Here is a 19,155-nt window from a genome sequence, read left to right on the forward strand (position 1 = left end):
TCAAAGTGGCTGTACTCTGTCTCGCTTAGCTCGACTTGCTGACGGGGCCCATTTAGGCTGGAAAAGGAGTGTTACGGTGTGTGCGTGTGTGTGTGTGTGTGTGTGTGTGTGTGTGTGTGTGTGTGTGTGTGTGTGTGAGCGTGTGTGTGTGTGTGTGCGAGCGTGTGTGTGTGTGTGGGTGCAATCTCCAATATACCCCTGCTTTCATCTCTGTGTTCCGAGAAGCGTTGGCTGTTAAATGCACACTTCACTTTGATGATATTAAGGTATGAAATGGTGCCTTTCCTGACTGCCAGAATGGTAATGTTCTGTAGGGTTCTGTGTGTTTTATTGTATAGTTTGAAAGTGGGGGAATAACCAGAGCCAAGGTTCTTTTTTCCTGGTTGTGAAAACCTCCTAGCCCAAAGTCACCTGCTGTAGGACCAGCTGTGCCCCCCCCCCCCCCTCCCGCCATTTCTTCACACACACACGCACACACACCTGTGCCCCCTGCTCTGCTCACCAGCTGAGCCGTTCAGACATAGAATCCCACACCACTCAAAGTACAGTAATTCCCAGAGCCTGCTTCCATCAGACGCAAAACACTGTGTCTCTTCAGCATCAAAGTAGCTGAGCACCTTCCATCTTCTCCTGACATGGATCCAGAAGGACCGCTTACGCTTCTCCAGCCCGCTCTGATGAAGAACTCAGCCGCCGGTTTCAATGGCCAAATCTCCATAGGAGATGCTTTTTAGTCTAGGATTAGGTTTAAGCCTCGTCTGTGCAGCCGGGCCTTGGTGTATTCAGCCACGTCCCCGGACTACCCTCTCAATCATCTTCATTCAGAGACCCCAACTCTGCGCTGGTTGACTTGGCAGTTTGGAACAAAGAGAACAGCTTAATGGTTTGATCATGAGGAATTGGATTAGAGACAATTGATGTTTCAACCTCACACCGGCTTAAAGGCTTCTTCTGAGGGCTTTAGGAAGCTTTGTATTCCTCTGGAAGTTGTAAAATAGAGCAGAACTGATTGAACTCTCTCTCTCTCTCTCTATCTGTCTGTCTGTCTGTCTCCACAGGCTCCCATTCAACAGGGTTCCTCACCGCACTCAAGGATAGTCCTGCCAGATATCCTTTTTCTCTCTCTCTCTGTGTGTGTGTGTGTGTGTGTGTGTGTGTGTGTGTGTGTGTGTGTGTGTGTGTGTGTGTGTGTGTGTGTGTGTGTGTGTGTGTGTGTGTGTGTGTGTGTGTGTGTGTGTGTGTGTGTGTGTGTGTGTGTGTGTGTGTGTGTGTGTGTGTGTGTGTGTGTGTGTGTGTGTGTGGCTAGGGGGTCAGCAGCAGTACAGAGAGAGTAAGTCTGCCAGCAACACCTCCACTCCCGACCTTCCACCTCCGCCCCCCCATCCCTTGATCTCACACCTCCACCACTCCCTCCATACGGTTACCTGCTCCTCCTCCTCCCTCACTCTCTCCTCTATCTCTCTCTCTTTCTCTCTTCATCCCTCTCTCTCTCTTTCTCTATTCATCCCTCTCTCTCTCTCGGTCCCTTCCTCACTCCTCCACCTCTCCCTCCCTCTCTCTCAGGGATGTGTTCTCTGAGACGTTGACAGTTGCCCAGGGTTACTCCAGCCCCCCCGCCCCCCCCCCCCAGGAGAGTATTTTCCAGTGCCACCTCATCTCTACCTCCCCTCTGTTCAAGACCAGGGGAGAACAGCCTCTGAATAGAACAGTCACTTATAGAACACTTCTGTTTCCTTCCTTTGTGAAAGTAACGATGGAGAAAGACACACACACACACACACACACACACACACAATAAGCCAACCTAACCCCTACCAACCTCATGTCGTTTTAGAAAAACACTGTCTTTGTCTGCATGTCTGTGCATGTGTATACGTGTGTGTGCGTGTACGTCTGTGTGTGTGTGTGTGTGTGTGTGTGTGTGTGACAGAGAGACTGCTCTCAGGCATGGCGGGCATCATTAAGCCGGGCAGGCAGCGTAGGAGCGGCGGGGAGAGATAAGGGCGCCACGCGGCCGATAACACAGCCAATGTCCTTACAGCTCTTTAAGAGGAGGGACGGGACCCGATAACAATCGCTCCACTCGTTTTCCTACGTGAATGATGGCGTGCTCTGTCCTTGAGAGGGAGAAAAAGAAAGAGAGAGGGAGGGAGAGGGAGCGGAAGAAAAGTCATCCCGGACCCTTGTGATGTAACTCTCCCCCCCTCCCCTCCTCCCCCCCTCCGCCACGTCAAGGACACACACACCTGAGACGAGCACTGGAGGAACATGCCTGCAGTTACGCCTGACATTGAGCTAACCACTTTGTCTGTTGTACTGTGTGTGTGTGTGTGTGTGTGCGTGTGCGTGTGCGTGTGCGTGTGTGTGACACAGAGCAGTGTGACAGTAGCAGCCCAGGGGGAGTGCTGTTGCATAACTCTTCACCCTGCTGCTCCTGACCCCCTGGTCTACTGCTGCTGCTGCTGCTGCTGCCTCCGGCTGCAGGTCAACACTGTGTGGGTCTGTGGGTCTGTGGATCTGGCTGTGTGTGTCTATGTGGGTCTGTGGGTCTGGCTGTGTGTGTGTGTCTGTGTGTGGGTCTGTGTCTGTCTGTGTGTGTGTGTGTGTGTGTGTGTGTGTGTGTGTGTGTCTATGTGGGTCTGTGGGTCTGCGTCTGTGTGTCTGTGTGGGTCTGTGTCTGTCTGTGTGTGTGTGTGTCTATGTGGGTCTGTGGGTCTGCGTCTGCGTCTGTGTGTCTGTGTGTGTGTGTGTGTGTGTGTGTGTGTCTGTGTGCCTGCGTCTGGGTGTGTGTGTGTGTGTGTGTGTCTGTGTGTGTGTGTGTGTGTGTGTCTGTGTGTATGTGTTTGCGTGTGTGTGTCTGCATCTGTGTGTGTGTGTGTGTGTGGGTACGAGAAAGAGAGTAGTGCGTGCGTGCGTGTCAATAACAGAGAGCATGTGTTGTCACCAGTCAGTCCTTCATGGCTGTAGACGTTCCTTAGCGCTGCTCACCGTGCTGGAGGTGGTGGTGTGCTTCTTCTCTGTCTGGTCCATCGTGGGTCTGTCTGGGTTCCACACCTACCTGATCGGCTCCAACCAGACCACCAACGAAGATGTAAGTACACACACACGCACGCACGCACACACACACACACACACACACACACACACACACACTGATAAGGTAAGAGGAGTGTACGGGTAAGTGTTAGTCCTCTATTGCTGAAACTCTCCTCAGTAAACCATACAATGGTACATGAAGCCCCACCAGCCTTCTCTAGTCTCCTACCAGACAATACATAGGCTATAGACACGGGGGCGCACACACACACACACACACACACACACAGCAGTGGATGGAGGTGTACTTACATCATTTATTTCCTGGCAGTTTGCCTCATCACTCACCCCTGCCCTGTGGAGATCCAATATCAGCCAGGTTTGGAACAGCACCACAGGACTGTTAACCCCTCCCTGGCCGCGCTGACGGACGCTTGTTGTTTGTTTCTGTGTCTCAGATAAAAGGGTCGTGGTCGTCTAAAAGAGGGAAGGATAATTATAACCCCTACAGCTACGGCAACATCTTCACAAACTGCTGTGCAGCGCTGTGTGGACCTCTACCACCCAGGTAAGGACAGTGTGTGCGTGTGTGTGTGTGTGGTGTGTGTGTGGTGTGTGTGGTGTGTGTGGTGTGTGTGGTGTGTGTGGTGTGTGTGGTGTGTGTGTGTGGTGTGTGTGGTGTGTGTGTGTGTGTGTGTGTGTGTGTGTGTGTGTGTGTGTGTGTGCGCGTGTCATGGGCAGTACAGTACCTCACCTCCCTCAGGTCTGCTGCATCTCTTCTAGACCAGCACAACCAGCTTTTAGTTATAGAGCACCTCACTACTGGAACCATCTACAAACAACATTTAACCACACGTTTACTCACAGTCTCAGAATATAACACAATAACCCCAATCTCATCTCTCTTTCTTTTTTTAATGGAAAGTCTCAAATCTAATAAATCCACTCCCATTTCTGCAGTGCTATTTTCTCCCCCCTGGTTGTAATTTCCTGCATGGTCAGAGAGTTAGAACGGTCCTGTTACCCATGATCCTCTGGAGGTAGAGAGCTTGTGTGAAACGCTCTGGCCTGCAGCTTCATTGACTGTCCTGTTCTGGTGTGAACGCTATGCCAGGTCCAGTTTCAACCGAGCATGACTTATATCTGACATTCTTTCTGTAAGTTATCCTTTTCAACATCCCTTTTATTTACATTCCGACGTCAGGATTTAATTTCCTATGTTTCTTTTTTTCTTTTTCCTTTCCCCCCCCCCCCTCCTTCCCCCCCCCCGTTCAGTTTTTAGCCTGACCACTCAATGACTCAACAGGGAAATAGCGTTCCATATTGACTTTGAGCTCTATGATTCACTCTCATGTTTACACTCTAACAGAGCCAGAACCCCTAACCGTATTTTTAGTTTTCGGTTTCTCACATTGTTCCCAGTCAGAATGACGGTTGCAGAACCAGAACAGGCCAGAACAGTTGTGGTACCTCTGGTCTGGGGCTGTGTAGTGTGGTTAGGGTAGGTCTCCCAGTGCCTGTAGGGTACGTGTCCTCTATCATGTACAGACACATCCCCTGTGGTGATGTCTCTCAGCCTAGATAACCTCTATCTCTCCTTATCTTCTCTGTCCCTGTTTCCCCTCTGTGACCAAGCAACTTCAACCCCCAACCCAACACTCCTCTGTAGAAAGGCTTCACCCGTCTATCTCTGTGGACCTGGCTTCCACGTCATCCTGCCTCAGAAGCACTTTGTTCCTATCGGTGTGGTCCTCTGTGGCTCGGTCGGTAGAGCACGGCGCTAACAACGCTTAGGTTGTGGGTACGATTTCCCGCTGGGACCATATATACTGAACCATGTATGCACTTGCTGCAATGTAAGTCGCTTTGGATAAAAGTGTCATCTAAATGACATTATTATTATTATTATTATTATTATTATTATTATTATTAATAATAATATTATTATTATTATTATTATTATTATTATTATTATATTATATTCAAGCCAGGCGATCATCCCAGGTGAAATGCATTCACAGACCAGGGGAAGCTGGCGGAGGTAGACATGGGAGAACAGGTTCATCATAATGCACGGGAGGAGGAATGGAATCCAGAACTTGTGGGACACCGTACATACCTCCTTCCATTCCACGCATTCCAGTGAGAGTGTCCTCCGTCCGTCTACCTCTGCCAGCCCCCCCCGGAGCGCCCCTCCCAGACCCCTGGAGTGCCCCTCCCAGACCCCCTCCCAGACCCCTAGAGTGCCCTTCCCAGCCCCGTGCGCGAGGGCGGAGGGGAGCAGCTGAGGAGGCGTTAAGCCCCCCTGGCCTGCGGGTTCTGTTTGGCTCCAGTCTGCGGTAGCGCTGCGGAGGTTTCCTCGGGTGTTACTCACCAGTAACGACTCCTCTGACCAGGAGACAGACAGCCCTCCATGGGCAGGTGGCGCCCATCTGGGGAGTGTGTGAGTGTGAGGGTGGATAGGGAAAAGTGTGTGTGTGTGTGTGTAGTAAGAACTTGGGTTGTTGTGTGCGTGTGCGTGTGCGTGTGCGTGTGTGTGTGTGTGTGTGTGAGTGCGACATGCGTCAGACGTCTGCAGCTGGGGCCAGCCCAGGAGATTTAGGAGCAGATGAACACGTCAACACCACAGCCCACATACAGGCACTGCACAGGAACATGTAGAGGCATCGCACATGACATACGTTGTTCAACAGCATTACAAACACACACGTGCGCGCAGACACACACGAACACACACAAACACACACAGGCGAGTTGTGCAGTGATGAAGCGATAAGTGAATACCTCTCAGACTCTGTTACTGATTACCATCCTCACGCAGGTGTGTGTGTGTGTGTGTGTGTGTGTGTGTGTGTGTGCGCGCGCATTGTATAGAGCAGAAAGGGTGAAGCAGGTTCAGATGGCAGGTTCAGATTACACACAACTTTTTGCAAAATGATGAATGGCTGAGGTCATACAGAGGTCATCTGTGACGCAGATGCACGTACAGTACATGTGCACACGCAGACATACACACACACACACACACTCACACTTGTACCTTACCCTCAGCAGGATCCTGCCTAACTGGCTGAGTCTCAGCCCTGCAGTGGTAATGATAGAACACAAATAATGATTCACTCCTGATCTGTGCATGACCCCAATGATTGATTGCCAAGCAGACCCCTGCATACAGAGTGAAACATTAGATAGAGACACACACGCACACACACACACACCACCTCCTGTGTCTCTCTGGTGTCTATTTCAGCAGTGTGGTTTGGGTTTCACTGTATTGACAATTTGCGCTGCGTTCTACACACGCTCATCAGATGAGTTCCACTGCGTATTGTCCTGATTGAAATCCCAGACTTCATTCACAAACCCTCTCCTGACTGAAGCTGATTCAGCCAGACGTCCTGCATCAAAGGATTTCCATTAACTTGGGCCAGAGCCTAGTTTTTGTGACGGAAGGAAATGATGAAATCACTGGGTTTATTCACTCCTTATTTAAGGGTTTAATTACTACATCAAATAGTTGGAGGTCTAACCTTCCTCTCTCTCTACCTAGCCTCATCGACAGAAGAGGCTTCGTCCAATCAAACACGCCGCTGCCCACGCCGCCAACCAATGGCATCACCATGTATGGAGCCACCCAATCACAGAGCCACCTGGTAAGTATCGACTTCTGACTTGTAGACTCAGACCAGACCAGACCAGGACCCTGTTAACATGGTCTAGAGTCACTGTAGAACCAGACCAGACCAGACCAGACCAGACCAGACCAGACCAGGACCTGTTAACAGGCCCAACCCAGACCATCTCTCTTAGCATGGCTGACAGAGTATAACACTGAGAGTAGGGTAGTCCAAATGCTGCTTTACAAATCATGTACATCAGGAGACAGAGTTGCCCGTCTCCCTTCAGGTCTACTCTAATCTCACATTAGCGTTTCTTCCTTTCCTGACTGCCGAGTTGTTCTTACAGGAAGTGCGAGCGTAGGGATCGCTAGAATAAGACCCGTCGCTGTGACCCCCCCCCCCCCCATGGGTCCTGACTCATTGTCAGGAGACATTTTGAGTACCTCTCTCAGCTCGTTGGCAGTCCTAGAGACTCTCTGGGGGTCAGCCGTTCTGTGTTACCCCTCTCTCTCTCTCTCACTCTCGCTCTCTCTCTTGCACTTTTGCTCTCTCTTGCACTCTTGCTTGCGCTCTCTCTCTCTCTCACTCACTCTCACTCTCTCTCTCTCTCTCGCTCTGGAGCCAGTCATGGCGTGCCCCGAACGTAGCGTTGCTGCACCCTGATCTGTCATTGGCTAATCCATCCATGGGAAACCACCCGAGGCAGCTGCTGCTGAACCAGGCTCCAGTTTGCCAGAGAGAGAGACAGAGAGACAGAGAGACAGAGAGACAGAGAGACAGAGAGACAGAGAGAGAGAGAGAGATAAAGAGAGAGACAGAGAGAGAGAGAGACAGAGAGAGAGGCACAGAGTGAGAGACACAGAAAAAGAGATACAGAGAGAGACACACAGAGAGAGAGAGATACAGAGAGAGACAGACAGACTCTCTTCAGTGTTCCACTCAAAGTAGTCCAACTGTCCAGCTGTTGTCTTAACACCCTCAACCCCAGGGCTTTTTTTCATTTCCAAACAACAGACCAACTGTCCGCCCAGCAAACAAGACACCCTCTCCATCAATCTCCCAGCAATGACCATGATGATCCATGTTGTCGTTACTTGTATTTTGCAACCGTCAACATCGGTAATTGGTTTAGGCCCTGGCCTAGTTTCTGAGTAGTCCTCTCTGCGCCCATGAGAGAGGGAGGGTGGGATGTGGTTGGAGCCCCCCCTCTCTCTCTCCAAAGCAACAGGCACTCTCATTTGCTATCTCTTCTATCCCTCTCTCTCTCCTCTAACCAGAAGTTCTTTTAGGGACAGCCTGTACTGTACGATTTCAGGATAGAACACAAATAAATACCACTCCCATCATCCCACGCTAGCAAGCCAACAAATAAGGCTGTTGATCTGTTCTGTTCTGTTCTGTTCTGTTCTGCTCTCTCTCTCTCTCTCTCTCTCTCTCTCTCTCTCTCTCTCTCTCTCTCTCTCTCTCTCTCTCTGAAGCAACAAGCTCTCTCGTTTGCCCTCTCTTTCTCACACACTTGCTCACTCTCTCTCCTCTAACTCCAAATATAGACAGTCAAATCTATTTAGTAGGGATGCACCGAAACGAAAATTCTTGGCCGAAACCGAAATTTAGGAAACACTTGGCCGAATACCAAGTGCGTGCCGGCAGTTTTTATTTTATTTAGCCAAATCTTGTACCATTGCATAAATTAAATAAATGTAGCTTTTTATTCATGCTTGTATGCTTATTCATGTAAAATGTAAAATGTTAATTATCAAAATGATATGTTTGAACTTGTATATACTTTATGTTACGTAATATTTCCTCATTTCATGAAAGATGTAAAAATTGTGACAGCGGCTGGTGAAAGGGGGAACAAGTCGCCAATCAAAATGTTCAGACTTTTATTTTGAAAAACGGAAATACATTTTAACGTTTTTTATTTTATTTGTTTATTTTTATTTTTAATCTTTATTTAACCAGATAAAATCAATTGAGAAGAAATTCTAATTTTCAATGAAGATCTGGCCAAGAGGCCCCGGCAAGAATAAAAACAAACATATAAACAGAAATACTTGTCAACATAGAACAATACATACAATACATTAGAACGGCAAAGACAGTGAAGATAAATAAATAAAAACAAATAGAAACAAAATCAACTAACCTATGTGTGGAAAGAGAGCGGGTGTGTGTGTGTGTATGTGGGAGGGGGGTGCAATCAGCAGGAACAACAGTCAACTATTTTTGAAAATGGTAAGTGCTGTGAGTTTGAGTGTATTCTGTAAGGTGGTCCTGTGTGTTCTGTAAGCATGTGTGCATAGAGCTGCAAATAACCGCACACACGCATGCACACACATACAGAGAGACTACGGCTGCGAGCGGGCAGCTTTAAATTCAGCACATTGTATTGACTGGCCTTTTGGCTGCATATCACCCAGATCAGCATCACACAAGTCTTTCTGCTGCAGCCAATTCCACACTCCCTGACCCTCTGCCAGCTCTGGGTATTAAAGTATTAATGCAGTCGCAGTCTGGCGAGAGACACTGGAGGACCAGGCTTTACTTACTGGAAATGCAGCCATTGGTTTTGAACGCTGTTTAATATAGGTTGGTAGTCTATGTAGATAACATGCAGCCACACTGATGCCCCTCTATAGTTAACCCCTCTTTAGTTAGCCCCTCTTTAGTTAACCCCTCTTTAGTTAACTCCTCTTTAGTTAACCCCTCTTTAGTTAGCCCCTCTTTAGTTAACCTCTCTTTAGTTAACTCCTCTTTAGTTAACTTCTCTTTAGTTAACCTCTCTTTAGTTAGCCCCTCTTTAGTTAACCTCTCTTTAGTTAACCCCTCTTTAGTTAGCCCCTCTTTAGTTAACCTCTCTTTAGTTAACTCCTCTTTAGTTAACTTCTCTTTAGTTAACCTCTCTTTAGTTAGCCCCTCTTTAGTTAACCTCTCTTTAGTTAACCCCTCTTTAGTTAGCTCCTCTTTAGTTAACCTCTCTTTAGTTAGCCCCTCTTTAGTTAGCCTCTCTTTAGTTAACTCCTCTTTAGTTAACCTCTCTTTAGTTAACCCCTCTTTAGTTAACCCCTCTTTAGTTAACCCCTCTTTAGTTAACCCCTCTTTAGTTAACCCCTCTTTAGTTAACTCCTCTTTAGTTAACCCCTCTTTAGTTAGCCTCTCTTTAGTTAGCCCCTCTTTAGTTAACTCCTCTTTAGTTAGCCTCTCTTTAGTTAACCTCTCTTTAGTTAACTCCTCTTTAGTTAACCTCTCTTTAGTTAGCCTCTCTTTAGTTAGCCTCTCTTTAGTTAGCCCCTCTTTAGTTAGCCTCTCTTTAGTTAGCCCCTCTTTAGTTAACCCCTCTTTAGTTAACCTCTCTTTAGTTAACCCCTCTTTAGTTAACCTCTCTTTAGTTAACTCCTCTTTAGTTAACCTCTCTTTAGTTAGCCTCTCTTTAGTTAACTCCGCTTTAGTTAGCCTCTCTTTAGTTAGGCCCTCTTTAGTTAACTCCTCTTTAGTTAACCTCTCTTTAGTTAACCCCTCTTTAGTTAACCCCTCTTTAGTTAGCCCCTCTTTAGTTAACCTCTCTTTAGTTAACCCCTCTTTAGTTAACCCCTCTTTAGTTAGCCTCTCTTTAGTTAACCCCTCTTTAGTTAACCTCTCTTTAGTTAACCTCTCTTTAGTTAACCCCTCTTTAGTTAACCCCTCTTTAGTTAACTCCTCTTTAGTTAGCCCCTCTTTAGTTAACCCCTCTTTAGTTAACCCCTCTTTAGTTAACCCCTCTTTAGTTAGCCCCTCTTTAGTTAGCCCCTCTTTAGTTAACTCCTCTTTAGTTAACCTCTCTTTAGTTAACCCCTCTTTAGTTAACCCCTCTTTAGTTAACTCCTCTTTAGTTAGCCTCTCTTTAGTTAGCCTCTCTTTAGTTAACTCCTCTTTAGTTAGCCTCTCTTTAGTTAGCCTCTCTTTAGTTAGCCTCTCTTTAGTTAGCCCCTCTTTAGTTAGCCTCTCTTTAGTTAGCCCCTCTTTAGTTAGCCCCTCTTTAGTTAACCCCTCTTTAGTTAACCTCTCTTTAGTTAACTTCTCTTTAGTTAGCCTCTCTTTAGTTAGCCCCTCTTTAGTTAACTCCTCTTTAGTTAGCCCCTCTTTAGTTAACCCCTCTTTAGTTAACTCCTCTTTAGTTAACCTCTCTTTAGTTAGCCCCTCTTTAGTTAACTCCTCTTTAGTTAACCCCTCTTTAGTTAACTTCTCTTTAGTAAGCCCCTCTTTAGTTAGCCCCTCTTTAGTTAACTCCTCTTTAGTTAACCCCTCTTTAGTTAACCCCTCTTTAGTTAACTTCTCTTTAGTTAACTTCTCTTTAGTTAACCCCTCTTTAGTAAGCCCCTCTTTAGTTAACCCCTCTTTAGTTAACCCCTCTTTAGTAAGCCCCTCTTTAGTTAGCCCCTCTTTAGTTAACTCCTCTTTAGTTAACCCCTCTTTAGTTAACTTCTCTTTAGTAAGCCCCTCTTTAGTTAACTCCTCTTTAGTTAACTCCTCTTTAGTTAACCCCTCTTTAGTAAGCCCCTCTTTAGTTAGCCCCTCTTTAGTTAGCCCCTCTTTAGTTAGCCCCTCTTTAGTTAACCCCTCTTTAGTTAACTCCTCTTTAGTTAACTTCTCTTTAGTTAACCTCTCTTTAGTTAACTTCTCTTTAGTTAACCCCTCTTTAGTTAGCCCCTCTTTAGTTAGCCCCTCTTTAGTTAACTTCTCTTTAGTTAGCCCCTCTTTAGTTAACCCCTCTTTAGTTAGCCTCTCTTTAGTTAACTCCTCTTTAGTTAGCCTCTCTTTAGTTAACCCCTCTTTAGTTAACCTCTCTTTAGTTAACTCCTCTTTAGTTAACTTCTCTTTAGTTAGCCCCTCTTTAGTTAACTTCTCTTTAGTTAGCCCCTCTTTAGTTAACTTCTCTTTAGTTAGCCCCTCTTTAGTTAACCCCTCTTTATTTAGGCCGTCTCATTTACAGAACAGCATGGGTTGCTTGCACTGTTGGATCGCGTCATCAAAAAAACGTCTTGTATTCGGCAAACACAATCAACTCAGTTGATAGGGGATTGTTTACGTTGTTTTGCCCAGAATTTTACCCATAATGCTCCATGTGATCTGGCTTTGGAACGTGAAATAGGTGGGTGGGTGGTGTGTGTGCGCACGCGCGTGTGTGCGTGGCGACGTGTGTGTGTGTGCGTGCTCGGACAATATCATTCATTGTGGAGCAGACTGACTCTTCACTCCCCCCTGTCACTCACTCCCTGTCACCCTCCTCTCCGAATGACTCAGAGATCTGTCCCCAGAGACCTGTGTCCCCCCTCTCCTCCCCACAACCCCCTCCAGCAGACCAGACATGCTGACAACCTCCCTCCTAGGAGCCCTTGGCGTAGCGGAAACAGACTGATGGACAGAAGGAAACACATAGAGAGAGATAAGAACGGAGGAAGAATCTCCCTCCTCAATGTGAAATGCCGGGGTCATGGAAAAAACAAACCAGACTCAGTCAAATGCAGTCCTATCCTGAAACAAGCAGGACCGACTGTCAGCAAGCGTACCGTAATTGGTGTCGGAGTAGCCGAGTACAGGGGAAGATCAGCTGCAAATGTCAAAAGCTGTGCTTACAGCCTGGCAGAGAAACATGACATATGCCCTTCCTACTGTAGCTACATAACATGGTGCTGTCTGGGGTGTTCCTGGGGCCTGTACCGTGCTGAGCAACGAATGACTGGGAGGTCTAAGGTCTGCCTTGTGACCACAATCCACCTCACACATCACGCCACATCTGTCACATCCAGTTGTTACTATCTGGATCTGTTGCATCCAGTTGTTACTATCTGGATCTGTTACATCCAGTTGTTACTGTTCTGACTAATACTGCCGTTATGATTTCTCGTGAGAAATGATTCTAGTAGAATCTCATTTTGAAGCCAAGAGCATACAGTGTGTATCGGTCTGACCAAACAAGGTGGGGGGGGGCGGAGGGAGTGTATTTACATTGCAAACACTACTGTTGACATGTGAAAAGCGTCTGTATTGTGTAGGACAATAGAGGACTAATCACCGTGAAGTCCATCGCCGCCGTTTCCCTTCATCCCTCTGATTTCTAAAAGCCTGGCTAAAGTCTTCTTCTTCCCACGTGTTACCATGGCAACGGTGTGTAATTCCTCTCGGAAGAGCCACAGACCCTCCCCCCCCGCCCCGCTGTCACATTATCACATACAATCCCCCCCCCTTCAGCAAGTGACGGTGAGACAAGGGGAAACAAGGTGACATAGTGTAGAGCTGTGGTGGCCACAGACCGTGTCTGTGTGTCTGTGTGTCTGTGTGACTGTGCGTAGGTCATCTTGCAGCTAATTTTACATGACAGGACGGTTACAAGGCTTTGACTATGACGGACTGTTGTTCCGTCTTGTCTTGATAGTCATCTCACGGGGTAGGAGCTGACACAGAACTCAGTTTAGCTTCTCACTTCCTCTCTGTGGAATGAATTCAGAGTGTCATTGTGAATTCATTAGACAGGATGACTCACAACAACATTACTGTAAGCTCACCTATGCGTCAAACTCATAAGAATTCCACTCTCGATCACCTTAGAACTAAATCAATATTTAGAGACGCAAGTCGTTAATTTGATCAATGACATTGTCTGACACATGATGCAGGCGAGCGCGCGAGCAGGGGGGGGGCGACCAGGAGCCGTGGGGGGGGGCACCGTGGGGCTGGCTGGCGTGACTCCAGCCGCACTTCCTGTGGCAGCGCTGAGCTGTTGACACGTTTACGAGCGGGGCTGGAGTAATCAGAGCCGGGCGTGACCTCCCGGGCCACCGCTCCGCACTGCCGCTGAACTGAAGAGCTGTGTCATGGCACCGGGGGGAGCGCGCTAACGTGCGGACTGACAGGCAGCAGCTCTGAGTCATAGCAGACCGAGCGCTTCTCTCTGTGCAGACCTTTTTGTGTGTGTGTGTGTGTGTGTGTGTGTGTGTTGTTGTTTTTTTAATGGTTATTTTTTGGAGTTGGGGGCAGTCCCACTCTTGTATATTTTTTATTGGACAGAGACAGTAGACAAAGACAGGAAGCTAGGAGGAGAGAGGGTATGTCAGCAGGGCAAGGGCCCGGATTCAAACCCCGTGCCGACATGGGCATGTGTGTGCACTGTAGGCTGTGGTGCTAGACCACCGGACCACCCCAGGCCACCTCTCTGTGCAGACATACTTACCAAACCATTGAAGCCCAGACTTAACCCCCCTACAGCCTTACCTTACAACCACTAAAGGCCTGGCAGTGAGAGGGAGGGAGACATTGCTATTCAAACCCAATGTTCCATCACGCCTTCTCCTTTTGCAAATCAAGACCGTCAAGAAGTGTTCATGAGATTGCTGCGGGATGAGATTGCGAGTTTTGTCCGAGAGGTTAGAGGGGTTAGAGGGGTTAGAGAGGTTAGACGGGTTAGAGAGGTTAGAGAGGTTAGAGAGGTTAGAGAGGTTAGAGGGGTTAGAGGGGTTAGAGGGGTTAGAGAGGTTAGAGAGGTTAGAGAGGTTAGAGAGGTTAGAGAGGTTAGAGAGGTTAGAGAGGTTAGAGGGGTTAGAGGGGTTAGAGGGGTTAGAGAGGTTAGAGAGGTTAGAGGGGTTAGAGAGGTTAGAGAGGTTAGAGAGGTTAGAGGGGTTAGAGAGGTTAGAGAGGTTAGAGAGCTTAGAGAGGTTAGAGAGGTTAGAGAGGTTAGAGAGGTTAGAGGGGTTAGAGAGGTTAGAGGGGTTAGAGAGGTTAGAGGGGTTAGAGAGGTTAGAGAGGTTAGAGGGGTTAGAGAGGTTAGAGAGGTTAGAGAGGTTAGAGAAGTTAGAGAGGTTAGAGAGGTTAGAGGGGTTAGTGGGGTTAGAGAGGTTAGAGAGGTTAGAGAGGTTAGAGAGGTTAGAGAGGTTAGAGGGGTTAGAGGGGTTAGAGAGGTTAGAGAGGTTAGAGAGGTTAGAGAGGTTAGAGAGGTTAGAGGGGGTTAGAGAGGTTAGAGGGGTTAGAGAGGTTAGAGAGGTTAGAGAAGTTAGAGAGGTTAGAGAGGTTAGAGGGGTTAGTGGGGTTAGAGAGCTTAGAGAGGTTAGAGAGGTTAGAGAGGTTAGAGGGGTTAGAGGGGTTAGAGGGGTTGGGAGGTTAGAGAGGTTAGAGAGGTTAGAGAGGTTAGGGAGGTTAGAGGGGTTAGAGAGGTTAGAGAGGTTAGAGAGCTTAGAGAGGTTAGAGAGGTTAGAGAAGTTAGAGAGGTTAGAGAGGTTAGAGAGGTTAGAGAGGTTAGAGGGGTTAGAGAGGTTAGAGAGGTTAGAGGGGTTAGACGGGGTTAGAGAGGTTAGAGAGGTTAGAGAGGTTAGAGGGGTTAGAGAGGTTAGAGAGGTTAGGGAGGTTAGAGAGGTTAGAGAGCTTAGAGAGGTTAGAGAGGTTAGAGAAGTTAGAGAGGTTAGAGAGGTTAGAGAGGTTAGAGAGGTTAGAGGGGTTAGAGAGGTTAGAGAGGTTAGAGAGGTTAGAGAGGTTAGAGAGGTTAGAGAGGTTAGAGGGGTTAGAGAGGTTAGAGAGGTTAGAGAGCTTAGAGGTTAGAGAGGTTAGACGGGTTAGACGGGGTTGGGAGGTTAGAGAGGTTAGAGAGGTTAGAGAGGTTAGAGAGGTTAGAGAGGTTAGAGAGGTTAGAGGGGTTAGAGAGGTTAGAGAGGTTAGGGAGGTTAGAGAGGTTAGAGAGGTTAGAGAGCTTAGAGAGGTTAGAGAGGTTAGAGGGGGTTAGAGAGGTTAGAGGGGTTAGAGGGGTTAGAGAGGTTAGAGTGGTTAGAATCTTGGCTAATCTCATTGTGTGTTGGAAGAAGTTAGAGGACCCTCTACAACTGTTGGGTCCATCACTAGCCTGTCCAAAAGGCAACCCTAGATAGATAGATATATAGATACATAAAGATACCAGTGTCTCCCTTTCCTACCACCCCACCCCACCCCTCAAATGTGTGTGTCATTGTTCCATCAATAGTTTAGCCAAGGCCTCTAGGGAGTCTTGGCTATTTCTGGGCAATGCTGTGACTGTCCTCATCTGCCTCTCCAGGGTGTGTGTGTGTGTGTGTGTGTGTGTGTGTGTGTGTGTGTGTGTGTGTGTGTGTGAGTGTGTGAGTGTGTGAGTGTGTGAGAGAGTGTGTGTGAGTGAGTGTGTGTGAGTGAGTGAGTGTGAGTGAGTGTGTGTGAGTGTGAGTGAGTGAGTGAGTGAGTGTGTGTGTGTGTGTGAGTGAGTGAGTGAGTGAGTGAGTGAGTGTGTGTGAGTGTGTGTGTGAGTGTATGTGAGTGTGAGTGAGTGAGTGTGAGTGAGTGAGTGAGTGTGTGTGTGATACAATGCTCTCTGAAGTATTCCTGAAAAGCTCCTTTGTCTCATCCGGACCTGGCAGCAGTGGATCATCGCCCCGCTGTCATCCCTCTTCCCTCTTCCTCATCTCTCTTCCTCATCTCTATAACAACCAGGCTTACAGCCTCCCTCCTCCTCATCTCTATAACAACCAGGCCTACAGCCTGATCCCGGCAGAACGTCAGCAGAATACCGCCCACCATTCGGTGAAACAGGTTTCCGCAAAGGCCTGCTGACTAGCAGCAGAATGAACCAGAGTGGAGTTTATCTCTCACCACGGAAAAGAAGCCAAGCTCATAAAGTTTAAGGAAAGTGATATGAAGCCGATAAGAGGAGTAAACAGCGTCGATGATTAACCATCGTTCTGTCTAGGCTGGTTGTTTTTTGCGAATATAGACCCCGGTACTCGCGTTTTTTTTTATTTTATGAATGAATTATGAATATTTTTTAAGACACTCTATTTGAATATAGTGTAATAAAATGTCATTTAGCTTGACACAACTGATGTGCGTGTCTTGAGATAAGACGGCTTTTCGACGGTAGTGAAATCTGTGATTGAAGTCCAGTCCTCAGCCTTGTGAGCTCGACTGTGATACCAAGGACAGACTAACCTCTGTTTCCCTGATGCTGTCAATGACAACATCAGATACACGTTAATAGCCCCTGTTTCAAAGAAGTAAACAGTTTCGTCACTGTGTCTTATCAGTGGGTGGCATGGCATTGATTTAACATGCTGTCTCTCTCTCTCTGCGCGAAACAGCAGAATGCACATTCACTCTGTCAAATCTTCCATTTTGCTGGGTGTTAGATCTCTTCCAAAGGCTCCACAATGCATTGATCGATCTCTCTCTCTCTCTCTCCCACAACCCAAGTTCTCACTAGACATGTCATTGACATTACCATTACAGAGATAGCAAGCACAATCAATAATTGTGAATCAGTGACTTGAAATGGTTTGGTATTTGTTGTATTGACTTGGGTTTGCATTAGGTTCAGATTGAATACTGTGTTGTTTTCCTGGTGTGGTTGGGTTTGCATTCTAACAAGGTTACTAACATCTGCTTCTCTCTCCTCTTGTCTTTTATCCCCAATTCTCATGTTAACCCCTCTGTCCTCCTTTTGTGCGTCATCTTTTCCATCCTTCCTCCCATCTTTCTAACCATGTCATCTTCCATACTTTGTTCTACCACATCAACCCATCTCATCACTCCTCCTACACCGTCTCTCCTTTCACTCCTTTCATCTCTTCCTCTCCCTTCTGCTCATGTCTTCTCAAGTGTGATCAAGACCAGTGCATTCAGAGCACTAAATTCGTTTTGCAGGCCGCCGCCACGCCCCTGCTGCAGAGCGACCCGGTCATCCTGACAGAGGAGGGCTCTCTGCCTGGGAGGACCACCCTGGGGGGTCCCTGCTCCACCCTGCCCCTGGGCCAGCCCACCCCGCCCACCTCCACCCCCAACCTCAGCTGTGACACAGAAATGCTGCCCCACTCCCACCTCCACTCCCACCCCCAGCAGAGCCACCAGGACGCAGGAGGAGGAGGCCACCACCATTTCCTCACACCCGAGGAGGCCCCCTCGCCCCCAGGCATGCTCCCCTGTGGCAGCCCCCTCAGCCACAGCCACAGCCACACCATGCAGGGCTTCTACAACCCGGCCAGCCAGGACTCTCTACACGAGGACTCCGTCAGAGGCCTGGTCAAGCTCAGCTCCGTCTGACAGCGGGCTTTATCCCCCCCCCCCCCCCCTGCCAAAACTCCGTCCGTCCCCTAAAACACTCCCCCTCCCCAGCCGCCTACACCTGTGCCAAAACTGTGGGTAGTTCAGCCCTGACTGTCACCGCCTGCCCCTTAAACGCCACAGGACTTGAGCCTTTAAAAAGACTGTGGCAACTGATCTAAACTGAACTGATCTGAACTGAACTGAACTGACAGCCACTCAGCCAATGTCTTGCCAAACCTCCCCACCATGGCCGGGGGTCGGTGCTGGTGCAGCTGACTTTGCCATCATTTACAAAGACAGGTTCTGTGCTCCTCCTCTCTGCCGCGGAAGTAAAATCCACTGCCCTGGGAAACCCGAGTCGGACAGCCAAACGAATGAGTTGAGGAGAAGACAAAAGAAGGTGTGTGTGTGTGTGTGTGTCAGCTATTTAAAGCAACAAAAAAAGAGGAAATGTTGTGGTGGTTATTCCCGAACGTGTTAAAGAAAAAAAAACGCTGCTTCATTTCTGTTGTTAAATCACGGGTCTGGGTTCTCTTTTTTGTAAAACGGACTCGACCTAACTTGTTGATGGACTAAGACTCGGTCTAACTTGTTGATGGACTGTGTCTTTGCCTTTCTTATCTGAGGTTCTTGTTGACAGTCAACAGTGCAATCAGTAAACATAGAGTTGATGTCATCATGTTGCATATCATTCAATTCATCCTTTTCTAAGTTACATGTTTAAAAAGATACGGTATAGTGTCGTGCCATACCACGTTTTTTTTTCTCTTTTTTTTTTCTTAAATTGTTATATTTCCTGTGGATATTAATAAAATCACATCTTTTTATGGGACTAGACTCATCTTTATGAGACAAACCCCCAAGGTGAGCATCTGAAAGTCATGTGCCGACAGCTGACCTCACCCATCCTCCAGCGGGTCGTTGAGAAGGTGATCTGGTGACCAGGGCCTGTGGTGTTTGTAGCTAAATGAGGATAACGTGACAAACGATTAAACAGTGTTTCTACTCTACAGAGAAAGAAAAAAAAAGAAAAAAAACTGAATGCGCCAACATTTATTGATGCTGACGCCCGAAGCTTGTCTCAGGTCACTACTGTCCCTTTCATCCCATCAGTCAAAAGCCCTAGAGGCTCCCATGCAGACGAGGACAGACACAGATGAATACAAGGGCTCTCTGTGGGCAGACAGACTTGTGTCTTTGTGTGCCAGTGAAAGTGATTTGTAGGCTACTTCAAAAGGGAACTGCTCTTCCCGAAGCCATGGACTGGTTATTTTTGATGTGAACGATATGCCCTGGGAAACCACAAATTATTCAAACACATCCGCCCGACTTCTCCTCTGTTGTGTGAAACGAGGGAACTGATGTGAATTCAGCTCTTCTTGTCCTTGAGTGCCTCCTAGTGTTTGAAATGGGCAAATGCACCTATATGCTA

General features: G+C 47.7%; 1 protein-coding gene across 1 annotated transcript in view; it reads left to right on the top strand.

Annotated features, from left to right (window-relative positions):
* Window positions 1-19,012, top strand: part of LOC308175860 (palmitoyltransferase ZDHHC14-like) — a 67,529-nt gene extending 48,517 nt beyond the window's left edge. Inside the window, 5 exon segments of the mRNA XM_080550419.1 lie at window positions 1,059-1,097; window positions 2,979-3,091; window positions 3,495-3,604; window positions 6,587-6,689; window positions 17,325-19,012. Of these exon segments, the coding sequence (XP_080406545.1) occupies window positions 1,059-1,097; window positions 2,979-3,091; window positions 3,495-3,604; window positions 6,587-6,689; window positions 17,325-17,720 (761 nt within the window). The 3' untranslated portion in view covers window positions 17,721-19,012.
* Window positions 19,013-19,155: the final 143 nt, after the last annotated feature.

The sequence above is a fragment of the Nansenia antarctica genome (assembly GCF_963989245.1).
Source record: "Nansenia antarctica genome assembly, chromosome: 1".
Lineage (NCBI taxonomy): Eukaryota > Metazoa > Chordata > Actinopteri > Argentiniformes > Microstomatidae > Nansenia > Nansenia antarctica.